Source organism: Columba livia, chromosome 4 (assembly GCF_036013475.1).
Source record: "Columba livia isolate bColLiv1 breed racing homer chromosome 4, bColLiv1.pat.W.v2, whole genome shotgun sequence".
In the NCBI taxonomy this organism is placed as follows: Eukaryota; Metazoa; Chordata; class Aves; order Columbiformes; family Columbidae; genus Columba; species Columba livia.
Window position 1 is genome coordinate 66,433,765 of NC_088605.1, and position 13,049 is coordinate 66,446,813.

Sequence of the window (13,049 nt, forward strand, 5' to 3'; positions counted from 1 at the left end):
CGGTTCATACTTTTTCTTTCTGAACTACTTAAGCAGTATTGCCAAAACTCATTAAATAGCTGTATGACAAATCAAAATCTGTTTTAACGCTGTGATGTCGTTTGGTAAGAAATTCTGTATTGGCACGTCAGTATTTAGGGCTGCACACTCAAAAGTAAACACACACAAAAACTTAACCAAAACAGAATAGATTCACCTTACCTACTAACAGCCAAACAACATTGGAGTCATGTTCTGTTAGGAAGTCTTCCAACTGTGTGATACTTGGGACAAAACTATCATTTTTTCTTTGATCCATTGCTAAATTGTTTTTGCACCAGCACCTATAGAACTGAAAGAAAAAAAAGAAAAAAAAAAGAGTAAAAAGCATAATACAGTCTGGAGAAAACTCAGTATGTACCATGTTAAGCAATTTTTAACAGTCTGCTTCACACAAATATGGCTTTACTTGTTTGATTCCTTCAGTAACATCTTCATGATTGTCAACTACCCTTTATTCTGCTTTAGAGTTCCAGAAACACTTCCACTCATCTCTGCTGAAACAGAGTTTCCAGGCACATGCCTCCCTAAAACAATACTCAGATTAACAGAATGCCAGAATACACTCTCCAAATTTAGTACCCTGAATGCCCCATACAGCATATAATAGCAAATAAATTTAGAAAACTGCTGTACCATAGCAGTAGGTCAAAAGGCAACGGAACATACAATTAAAAATTAGTCTGTATTAAGCTTTCTGACATTCAAACAGGTAATATGAAACACTATGAGAGCAGACCCCTGTCCCCTGAAGAAGGAAAGGTCAAAGAGGACACTTCCAGGAGCTATGGAAAATTCCTATAACTTCCTAATCCACTGTGTTCATTAATTCTCTTGCTTAAGAGTGGATTTGCACCATCTTATAAAAAGTGACTACGGAGTGTTCTGTTATAGAGAGCAGAAAACCAGTCCTTCTGATCTTACACACTTATTCAAACTATCCACAAATCATCTTGCAACTGGGTTATATATTAAGTGTGACTAACAGGGAGTAGCTCAACTCAGTAACATCTGTAATTACACTGCAGTATTTTACTTGCATTAGTTTCATTTGAAGTCTTCTCCCTTGGATGTTATCTGTCAAGCCTTCTTACAGGAAGATAAGCATTAATTCTGCCTTTTTAAAAATGTTTTCTTTTTAAATACCTTCCAGCTCCTGACAGCCTGTCTTCCTGTCAGCATTCAACCCTCAACAAAAAATAAAATTCAGTAGACTTTATTTCCTTTCTTTATGAAGTCTCCAGTGCTCCCCTTCAAGAGCTACAGAACATAAAACCTTAGTTTTTGAGCAGCGTTAACATCTTTGGAATAGTCAGTATTTAGAAGTGTTTGCAAGAAAACTAACAATTTATCCAGTTTTTCTTGTAATATTCATACAACCTCTCACTCTTACAACTTGAAAACAAAATGTGGAAGAAGTTGGAAAAACACCCTGCCTTTAAATGCACTTGTTTCTCCCATGCATTTGAGTAAATACTGTACCTTGAAACAAGAGCATGTGTTTTGAACTAAAATACAAGTAGAGTCACAAGAATAAGTGCTAGCAGTTTGTTTCCTGCCTCTTTTATAAAAGGGAATAAAATGAGGAGGAAAGAAGAAACAAACAAACAGCAAGAAAAACTCAAAACACCAGACCTTGCTTCCAGTAGTCCTGAGAAAGAAGCCACTAAATTAGCTCCCTTACAAAGAGAAATAATAAGCACTACATACACTTCTTAAAAACAAGCTCTTGTTTTAGAAGGGACGTTACAACAGCAAATTAAATCATATAATGGCACTGTGATTTGTTTTAAGACATTCACAGTACCTTAATCAAAATCCCACGTGCCAACCTGTGTTATGAGGCAGACGATGCCTCTGCTGGCAGCCTCAAAGAGCCTTTCACCCAGAAATGACAGGGTAACTGGGGAAATGAAAATCAACACTTTTCAGTATAAAGGAAAAAATAACCTATTTTTCCCTTTCTCACCAAAAGACAACAGGGTCAGTCTTTTGTGATCAAGACCACTATGGAAACATTGTCAATTGATAAGGACTGTCTATCACCTTAATAAACACCACCACTATTTAATCTCTCAAGAAAGTAACCTGTGGCTTTTTCCTAAGAAATTATCACCCATTGTTATGAGACAGTACATTAAATATCTTTATGCTCTAAATAAGATTGTGGCAAGACAACTCAGAGACCACAAGTAATTGGACCTTGACAGTTACTTATATAAATAATACCACGTTCATAATTTTTTGTCACCACTATGCATAAGCATAAACTGCATATCCTTGGAAGATTTCTGGAATATATTTGCTATTTGCATGCAAATAAATTCAGGAATCTCCCATCAGTCATCATGTGTCAACACACATTTTGTAGCTCCACAGCTGGTCCTTTAACACCCTGCCCCACTGATGAGCACCCTTTGCCCTGGATTGAGACACCCAAGGAAGATGATGGCAATAAAAGTACAACCATCCAGAAACAGGCAGCAGCACCACCTGCACTAGATGTGGGCTCTCAGTATGTGTCTTAAAGGACGCAGGTGCTCAAGTCATTTAGACTATGAAGCAATGTTGGCCATATGAATTAGTGTAATAGAACGGGGATGTATGCAAGACTGTCTTGGCTTTGTTAAAAACAAGTTTCTCATTTAGTGAATTTGCTTGTCAGCTAAAGCCTCCTTATTAAATGCACTCTTCTGAAAGTTAGACACATGTTTTAGCAATGGTATGCAAGGTCATTGATAGTGATGCATCTCACAAGATGTGCAAGCAGGAGGTGAACAAAAACTGACCAACCAAGTATCCCATCCCATTCAGGTGATACTTCATATGAAAGTAGGAAATCACGAGGATCTCGTCCCTTTTGCTTATGGCCGACATTAGGAGAGAACCTTGTGAGTCGTCCCTGCAAACTGAGGCCTAGTGACAGACTGAATCCTAGTGACAGACTGAATCCAGCTCCGGTTGGCTGCATAGTCCAGTCCAGGACTTCGAGTGCTGGCCCTACATCTGCCGGAGCAGTTGCCGGGAGTTTCAAGATTGGTTGTGTATATTTTGTATTATTTTCTCTTTTTTATTGGTAGCATCAGTAAAACATTTTTAATTTTTCCAACTCTCTTCTCTCTGTCCTTCTTTCCCTCCCAATCGCCTGTCTTTAGTAGGAAGGGGGCAGAAGGAGGGGTTAACAATACATCAGCCACGTTTTTATTGTCACCTTGCAATCAAACCTCGACAAGACTTATGTAGTACACACTGTTTATGATGTCCTTGGGCACTGATATGACATGGAGGATGGAGAGGCAGGATCTGCATCATCATGATTGTCAAGAAGAAGAGATGCAGACTTCCCAGCACAAATATTAGCTACTTTCAGTAACAACCATTTCTTTCTGCTGACAGTCCTGCATCTGTCTGCCTTCATCTTCCACCCATACATTTAAACCTAGTGTTACCTCTCAGCCGCCTGCAGTCATCCATCCTCTGTTACACTTATTCCTATGGGCAAAAATCACTTTGCCATCAGACAAAACATTAACTGTTGCACTCTCCAGGATCACTGATCCACTGCGTGATGAGCCTGCAATTTACATTCATAGTGCTCCTGTATTGTTGTGAAGCACCAGTATACTTTCCAAGTTTACGGGACTACTCTTGGAAGGATGAGACCCAAGTCAGAGTGGGAAACTGACTCTTATCCTGCTAATACAAGAAAGAAAACATACCAAAGAGGAAGAGAAACCCAGAACTTCATGTATACCTCTCCGTGCTTATTTATTGTACAGGGTGTTTCAAGAAGATGGACATAACTTCAAAGATATAGTGATTTCAAATAGGGTCCATCTTGTTGAAACACCCTGAATTTTCTCAAGGTCTCTACTGTTTTGTGATTATGAGCTCCGTTAATATGCCAGAATACAGTCCAAAACCATAAGAGGTGTTTTGATTTATTTGCCTTTTCTCTGCCTTTCTTATTTACTGCATACCATGTTAAAACATACAAAATGCATTAGCTTTTCCCTGGAAGGAAAACAGGAGGAGAAACACCTAACTATGTGGCACTGAAGTGACAGAATCACGATAGTCGTATTTAGAATATCTTCACAAGAGTCCTTAAAGGAGTTATGTACTCTTCTTTCTGAAAATGAGATATCTGAAACAAGGAGAGATAAAGGCCAAATCCTTTATTTATGATGTCCAAACTGAGATACTTGGGGCCTGCTTTTCAGGTTGTGCGTGTTTATAGCACTAAGTGTGTTCAAAGTAGACAGCAGACTGGCTTGAAAACGTGAGGGTTCGATATTGCTGTAGATTTTCTCCTCCTGGGTAGGCAGGCTTTCTTTACAGCAGAAACACACACTTAACAGACACTTCAAAAATGGGCTTTAATTATTTGTGTCACATATTAATCCATTTTATCAGTACCAAAATGATGCAAGTGATGCTTTAGGCCTGGGAGGATGCAGTTCATTGCTAGCCCGTTTCCAGGATTCCAAACTCTAATCCAGTTTTCACAGCAAAATATTCTATCCCTAAAAAGCCAAATACTCAAAAGCAGCTGCCTAAGGTCTTTATAAACACATTTCAATCACTTCAAATAGGGAAACTAGTTTTAATCTCAGCCTGACATGTTAACACATAACACCAAGAACAAACCTCTGCTTGAACAAAGGCATTAAAGATGTACAGAAAGCACGCATATATGAAACAGCTGACTAAAACACCACCAAAAAACAACAATGACACAGAAGCCTGGTCATCTGGCTCTTGGTCATCAGAGAGCAGTTACTTGTCAGAGACAGCTGCAGCTAAGGGAACAAAAACCCACCTGTAAAAGGTCTGTCCTGTACCTATAGTTGAGGATGAAAGCAAAAGATACCTTATTCAGTTCCCAAAAGCATTAGGGTAATAAAGGTCTTGAACTGAACAAGAAAATGAGAAATAAAAAGATATGACTATCACATCCTTTGAAATAATCTCTAGCTTACCTTGTTAAAACAGCTAAATAAAACTGATGGGGGAAAAAAAAACTAGCATTTCATAATATTGAAAAGAAACACTTCTATAGGGTTATACAACAGGTAGGGAAATAATGGATGCTGTCAATCCCCTTATTATTACTAGAATTCATGGGGGGAATATTAACTGGCAGTTTAAATTTGTCAGACATATTCCTCAGATCTTCACAGAAATGAAGCATTCACCAAATATTTGTTAATTGATATTAACAGAAGTTAACAACGATTCTGAGGATACTCCACTCCCGAATTCTATAGCAATTACAAGACAGCAGAGTTACAATTATACCCAAAATGACTGATTAAACAACGGGAGGTAAATCTCCTAGCCCAAATAAATGAACACAGATAATACACATGGATGCTCCCCATCTCCAGTAACAGACACATATCCATGACATAGAGAAAAGGAAAGAAATGGCATATTTAAATCCTACTCCCTCACTTTCTTTCTGTCAAGGGATCTCCAGTGCTATGAAACTGGAGCTTTGGATAATGAAATGCTACTAGGAAGGAGTCTCACAAACATAAACATGACTCCATTGAATTTTCCTCCGAAGGAACTGTGACACTGTCAGCACCCGGATGCACTTTAGGCACATTTCACAAAAAAAAACAAAACAAACCTGTCAATCTCTCCATCTTTCCCAAAACACTCCAACTAAGTCCAAAGACTTAAAACCCTTCCCAGCACAGCTTAAGAAGCTCAGCTATTCTTTCATCAGCAAGCAAGGAAAAGAGGAAGGAAGGGAAGTTGTTCAAAAAAAACATATGCAAAAAATTAAGATAAGTGACAGCACCCGTACAGCAATTCTGCCAAGTTGCCCTGGCTTCATACTTTATACTCAATTAGAGATTAGCAGTTCTTTTTTTTTAAGAAAAGAACTAAGATTCAGGTCTGTTTTCTCCCCGTTCTGCTCATGCTTGTGGTAACAATAGCAGTAAACTGTAAACAAACTAAACTACTGCTATAATTATACTAATGAAGTCTTGCTACAACCTCCAGCGGAAACAGTTGAACTAAAAACAGAATACAGAGGAGTCACTCCCAGTTAAACCAGTGTGTGCACAGCCTTAGTTAAATATAATTTGCACTACAGTAGCTTGCATTAGTAAATAACACATTTACTTAAAAATTAATTAAGAGAAAATTAAAATACATTAAAAGGAGATGTAAAATACAAAACAAAAATTATTATTAGAGTAGCCTACCTGTTGAGATTCATTTTACCTAACAGAAAAACAGAAACCACTGGAGGTACAACTACAGTTAATAAATAAATAAATACTTAACACCCTTCCAAGAGCAGTGAGAAAAACCAGAAAAAAATCTAGTTTGAGTGGTTCAGACAAGCACCACTGCCCAAAAAAAGGGAAATGGAAAATCATTTGCAACAGAAATCTACTAAATCAGTGTCCAAGACAACAGAAGTTTTATTTGTTTATTTTTAGTCTTACAGGACATGAGTTTTAATACATAAGAAATTAAAGACAAACTCATGCTATGGCAACCAGCACAGTTCTCCTTGCATCACTCAACTGCTCATCTAGGAATGCCTAATTTAACTTTGGATTATTTTTTTATTTTATTTTATTTTTTAAAACAAAAAAATATATTGTTTAACCTTGCCTTTCAGACTTGTTCGAGGGAGAAGGTTGTTTTCCTGCTTCTATTGCCAGCTTTTGATGCTATAGAAGGAAGAAAAAAAAGGACAAAGCCAAAAAAACCTCACACAACAGAACCTAAAGGGTCATAACAGTAGGAATAAATAACAAATTTCTTTATGCACACTCCTCTATTTAGAAAAAAAATATTGCTTTTGGGGCTGCTCTCAACAGCAAGGCAATGACCTTTCCTCCCTTCTTTTTTAATTTGACTACAGCATTGTACCTGTGAAATACTCTATGAAAATGAGTCTCCTACACCTCACTTATTAATTTTTCCAGAAGTACTTACTGTAAATTTCTCCTCTGACATATCACCACAATTTGGGGAAAGGGAAAAATCTGGCATACATCAAACTAAAACTCAAGTCTTGTGGCTACACATACCATCATCCTTAAGTAACCTACAAACAGGTCTTTATTCTGCCCCAGTCTGCAGTCAACCCAAAGATTTTGGCACAGCAACAAGTGCTGTAAGAAGTTACATAAGAAGATAAGAAGAACTAGGAGAAGGTGGTACATCTCAACACCACTGTAAGCACAGGATAACTCTGCACACTGCAAATGAACAGCAGTAAACTCTTGCCCATTTCCCACAGGATAAAACTACACAAAAGGACCATCACCAAAGTGCAGCTGATAGACAGTGCGCAGGCTGAAGCTTCCGAAGAGCCTGCCCAAAAGGCCTGAGTTACCTCAGTGTACAAGGATGAGAATTTCCCCCATAGAAGCCCTAGATGTACATGTAACACCATCCAATCAGCCAGCAATAATTCAGCATAACCGAAATCTACTGTTTATGAATGCTGTCAAACTGTGCAAATTCAGGCCATGATCCTAAACAAACACCCCCGAACAGCCACTTTTAGAGACAAATGTCTAATCGGATGGACCTTAAACACACTTTTTACCGACGTTTGTTTGAGCAACCAGTTAGCATAATTGGACAAGCCAGTTTTTCTTCTCAGTTGTCAAAATTTCTGGGTCGACTGTTTATCTGGCCATTACGTTTTGCAGACAAAAACTGGGAAAAAAGACTGCACAGGTATGCAGTATGAAAAAAGGCAGAAAAGTAGAAATAACTAATTATGTTACACAAGATAAGAACTCCCAAAGCCACAATCATCATTTTCATATTAAAGCTGATATAATTATATGTACAGATACATCTGTTGCAGCGAACTACCAACTTTGGAAGTTTTCACAAAGTTTAGTGAAGGTTTCTGTTGGGATGTGTTTTAAGATACAAAACAAATCCAGACAGATTATGACTGGAATATTGGTTATATGCTAATCTTTGGAACACACATCCGACACATTAACATGTTAAAGCATGTTATATTCACAGAATCGCAGAATGTTAGGGATTGAAAGGGACCTCAAAAGACCATCTAGTCCAATCCTCCCTGACAGAGCAGGAACACCTAGGGGAGGTTACACAGGAAGGTGTCCAGGCCTCCAGAGGAGGCTCCACAACCCCCCTGGGCAGCCTGTTCCAGTGTTTGTCACCCTCACTGAGAAGAAGTTTTCTCTCATACTTAAGTGGAACCTCTTGTGTTCCAGTTTGCACCCATTACCCCTTGTCTTACCATTGGTTGTCACTGAGAAGAGCCTGGCTCCATCCTCGTGACACTCACCCTTCATATATTTATAAACCATATTTAAAATTGACACTGTGAAGTGTGATGATGTTATCACTGCAGCCTGAGACGTATCAAAAAGCAGGTGCATTCTGTGTGAAGTCAGCGTGTGCACCTGTGTGTCAAACCCCGCACACACAGGCAGGGATCGCCTCCCAGGCGCCGGGAAAGCGAGAGTGAAACTTCCCTCACGGGCCGAGCAGAACTGAGGCGCCTGAGCAACCGACACTGACCCGACGCCCGCCCCGCGCGGCCTTCGCCGACAGAAGCCACACGCGAAAGGAAACACAGGAACCCGTGAAAGCGGAGGGGCTTCCTCTGGCAGCGCGCCCGCGGAAAGCGGCGGGAAAGGGGCGCAGAGCTGGGCAAGGAAGGGGCGCGCGCCGGGGGAGGGAAGGCGCGCGTGGTGCGGCCGGCAGCGCGCGGGGCGCCCCCACACACCTCCCGCAAACGCGGAGGCCGGCGCCGCCCCCGCGCGCTGCCGGTCACCGGCTCCTCGCGGGGCGGGGGCAGCTCGCGCCTCTCGCATCACCCTCACGGCGGGCGGCGCGGCCTGGCAGGGACAGGGACAGCGGCCGGGCTGACCCCCCCCGCCCCGCACCAGCCTGCGCCTTCAACCTAAGGCGGCCCCGCACCGGGCCCAGCCCGCGGGCAACGTGATCACGCCTCCGCCCCGCCCGCCCCGGGCACCGAGGGGCGGCTGGGCAGAGCGGCGAGCCCGCCCCCGCCCGGCGCCCCCCGCACTTACGCCATTGCCCTCGGCGGCGGTTCCACCACAGACCCGGAAGTGGCGGCGGTAGCGCCCGGGCCCTCCCGCACCTCACGGCGAACGCCGGGCCGCCCCGCCCACACCGCCGCCAGCCCGCAGCGGCGCCGGAGCCAATCGCGAGGCGCCGCCGGCTCTCGGGACCAATGGAAAGGGCTGTGGTTCCCCGAGGGGGCGGGAAGAAAGCGTGCGTGCCTCCAATCGCGAGAGGCGGCGCCGGGTGTGAGTGTGTGGGGGCGGGGCGAGGAGGGGGGTGTGCTCCGCGCATGCGCGGGCGGGGCCACATCTGGCCGAGCCCGGCTGCCAGATGTGCAGGGCGGGGCCGTGCCGGTGTCTGTAGCTGAACATCCCTGTTAATTTGTGATCGTTTCCGTGGATCCCGCAGAGACGGAGCTCAGAGACGCACAGCCAGGTCTGACGCGTCCCGTCCCGAGCGTGAACCGCCGGCCCCGGCTCCGGTTCGGCCTCCGGTTATCCGGCACGGACCGACTGCGTCTGACAGTCCGCGGCTCACACCGCTCTCCCATTTGCTCACAGTCTGATCATCTCCTAACTGAGAGGCACTGGAGTGTTTTGTTTGCCGAGCTGCTGTGCGATCCCGTGTTCTGGCCGTTCGTTTTTCTCGTTTGCGCCCTCCAAAGCAGGTGGACTGAACTCGCCCCCAAAAGCCAGGCAGATAAAAAGTTGATTTTCATACGTCTTTGAACACACGCGTGGCCATGACTTGACTGTCAGATGTGCTAAAACATGATGAACACTTAGATTTATTTGAAATTATGCAGGCCTGCACGCTACAGCAGCGCTGTCAAACTCATCTTCACCAGGAGCCACGTCAGCCTCGCAGCTGCCTTCAAAGGGCCAAATGCAATTTTAGGACTGTATAATATTTATGTGTAACATACATGAGTGTATAACATAGATGAGTTTGACACCTGCACCCTACAGACTTAAGCATCATACTGGAGGAAACAAAACCATGGAGTGTGCGTGCCTGTGTGTGCACCTCCTTCCATGTCTGCATGCTGCTCGCATGCTGGCAAAACAGGTGCTGAGCTCCACATTCCTTCGAAGCCTCCAATGCTGCAGAGGCTGCGGCGTGATGTGGGAACAGCAGGATGTGCATTTCCAGCTATACAGCCTTGGACAGGTTATATAGAAGTATATTTTTTATGAGTGTAAGGAGTGATAGCCCAGGCCAGTGAGAATGATATTTCGGGCCGGAAAACCATCCCTGTATGTATGATGTGAGAATGTTGGGCCTGGGCGACTGAATGAGTGGGTCGGAATGCCGCCCGCAAGATACGCATGGGAATGTGGCTGAAAACAGTCACAACATGAGTGTGGTGTGTTTGGGATAACATTTTCTGAAAAAACACCCTGAACCTCTTGGTCCAGCCCTGTATCTGTAAACCTATAAATTGAGAATGGTTAATAAAGATCAGCTCAGCTCTGCTCAGCTCTGCCTGGCTCAGCTCTTGCTGCTAACAAGAACTCTGTGTCTGTGCATCTCTCTGCATCTGTATGTGTCGTTCCTCGTCGCCGCAGCGTGAGGTGCCTCCCCCAGCTCAGCCGGCAGCAGGGCAAGGGCTACCCAGCCTTTGGCACCAGCTTTAGAGGGCTGGTTGTACTGCTTTGTGCCTGCTAAATAAATCCTTTGGAGGGGAAACACAGACTCTCTAAGCCAAGGATCCTGCTCTCGCTGGCCCGACAGTGAGACCTGCCTGTGGGCTGCGTGGATTCACCGGAACCAAAGTGAAACTGAGTCTGGATGAGGAGATGGGTTGTGGCTCCTCTCCAGGGGCCATGTGTTCTTGCCTCCTGCCCCACGTTGGCCCAAGCAGACTGCACGGCTTTCCCTGCAGAGGTGGTTCTCATCCGGATCAGCAGAGCGAGCTGATCCCGGTCGCTGCACAAAGGCACGGATGCCCCTGGGCAGATGTCATGAGCTCTTAAACTGACACAGAAGGGCACCAGCAGGATTATCCCTCAAACAGCATCGTGATCTTGAGCACGACAAAGCAGAGGTGAACCATCGGCCTGGCTGCACCCTGAGCAGCACAGCCGGGCAGTGCCGGGCTCAGAGCGGCTCCAGGCACCCTCCGCACAGCAGATGAGCTACCATCAAAGCGGGTGTTATCTAATGAGGTTTATCCTTCATGTGTTTTTATTACATTCTCATCATACTAAGCATACTAAGAAAAACATAGTGCAAATATTTTTGGTTTGCAATATTAAAGACCCCCTTTCCACCTAATTCCCTCCTGTTGCTAGAGCCACATACTGCAGCAATGCTCTGACCCGCTGCACGGAGGGGATGGACGGATGCTCAAGGTCTCAGGAGGCTCTTCCAAATGTTTTTATCCACATGGTGCCTGAAGGCTTTAATGAGGACCATGCAGCTAAGTCACATGAAGAAATTTTAGCTCAAAACTAGCACTAGAGCTTGGAGAAGGTGGGCCTTTGTGTGGTGTAAGAGATGGAAAGAAAAGCTTTAATGCTGATACAGGCCTGGCTAGAAAACTCACATACGGAGTTAACACGAGGAAAAATATTTACCCCCTCTACTACTTTGAACCTATTTGTTTCACAAAGGGCACTAATATTTACCTTCTCTGTAAAAGAAACCTGCACTTTCTTCTCAAGAAAATATTTTTATGTTTGAAAAGGCTGAACTAGATTTATTTTTAAACTCTATCAATTGCATGGCAGAATATGTCCCAGAGCAACTAAAATAACGCAGGCAGAGAAATGGTTTCTGTTCTTAGTGTAGTAACACATTTGAAAGTTACCAGGATTGAAATATGAAAGCTGGGGAAACCGAAATTCTGGGTCTTATCACAGTTCCAGTGGTGGGGGAGAAATGCAGAGGCTTTGAGCCTACTTGTAGAACAGATAAAATCAAGAACAGAAGTTATTCCATGCAGTATTTTTAAATAAGGGCCAGTTTAAGTCCAACATGTCACTGTGTTTATATAAAAAATTAGTACACATGCATATTTACAGCATGAAATCTCTCTAACAGCGTGCTTCGTTTTGTCTTATGATGGCTAGTGGCACTGCTGTTTTAAATATCTTTGTTCCCTTTGCAGCAATAATAAGAATTATTTCCAGAACGGATAACAAAGAGCAATTCTAGCAATTAGCGGCAGCAGTCTTATTTTGTGTTTAGATTTGTATATGTTCTGTTTCCAGATCCCTCTTTCTTTACACCTGAGGCTTTAACGTGATTTGCCACCATCACCTTACTCAGTCAAAACAAACTGGGTCTTTGCAAGCCCTCACCAAAGCGTGGCACCTCGCACATGGACGACCCCAGCAGGTCGCTGCATCGCAGCCCGAAGCCGTGGAAAGGCGTGGGTGCCGGGCTTTTCTTTTTAGGTGGGCCCTTGGTGTTATATTGAAGTTTCTGTGCAGTTCCCTGGAGTCAGGCGTGCTGCATGGGTGCGACATGGAACAGAGCTGGTGGTTGCCGTAGGTTAGAACTGACATGATGTTTGTGAATTCTCACAGCACCCCGGCCTGATTGCCTGCTGCTTTTTTGAAGATCGCATTTTTTGGGATGTTTGTCTGGGTTGCTGCTTTCCATCACCAGTTTCATTCCTTCCATTGCCTCCCATGACCTTTTGGGGAGTGTCCATAAATTAGCTCCCGGTATTTGTCTCCGGCTTGCTTTTCCTTCTTTCTCTCTTTTCCTAAAGGAATTTTCCCTTCATTTTCTTTGCTGGATTGCCTCTTTCAGCTCTTACTTCTGTACGCTGATGCCAGGCAATAAAATATATTTGACATTTGAAATTCATTTGTAGAAATTGCTTTTAAAAGGGCACACAAATAATCAAAGCTTAGAGATATGTTATCCACGTAAACAAAAACACTCAGGTAACAAGAGAAAGGAGTTCATTAATCACCTTTGCCTTCTGTAATGAAGTA

The 13,049-nt window shown here is 43.7% G+C and overlaps 1 protein-coding gene across 19 annotated transcripts in view; it reads right to left on the reverse strand.

Annotated features, from left to right (window-relative positions):
* BLTP1 (bridge-like lipid transfer protein family member 1) overlaps window positions 1-9,302 on the reverse strand; it is a 127,858-nt gene extending 118,556 nt beyond the window's left edge. For all 19 annotated transcript variants that reach the window (XM_065062105.1, XM_065062106.1, XM_065062120.1 and 16 more), the window contains exons 1-2: window positions 9,105-9,302; window positions 202-331 (exon numbers count right to left, since the gene is read on the reverse strand). In XM_065062105.1, the coding sequence (XP_064918177.1) occupies window positions 202-298 (97 nt within the window). In that variant the 5' untranslated portion in view covers window positions 299-331; window positions 9,105-9,302. The remainder of the gene's footprint in view (window positions 1-201; window positions 332-9,104) is intronic.
* Window positions 9,303-13,049: the final 3,747 nt, after the last annotated feature.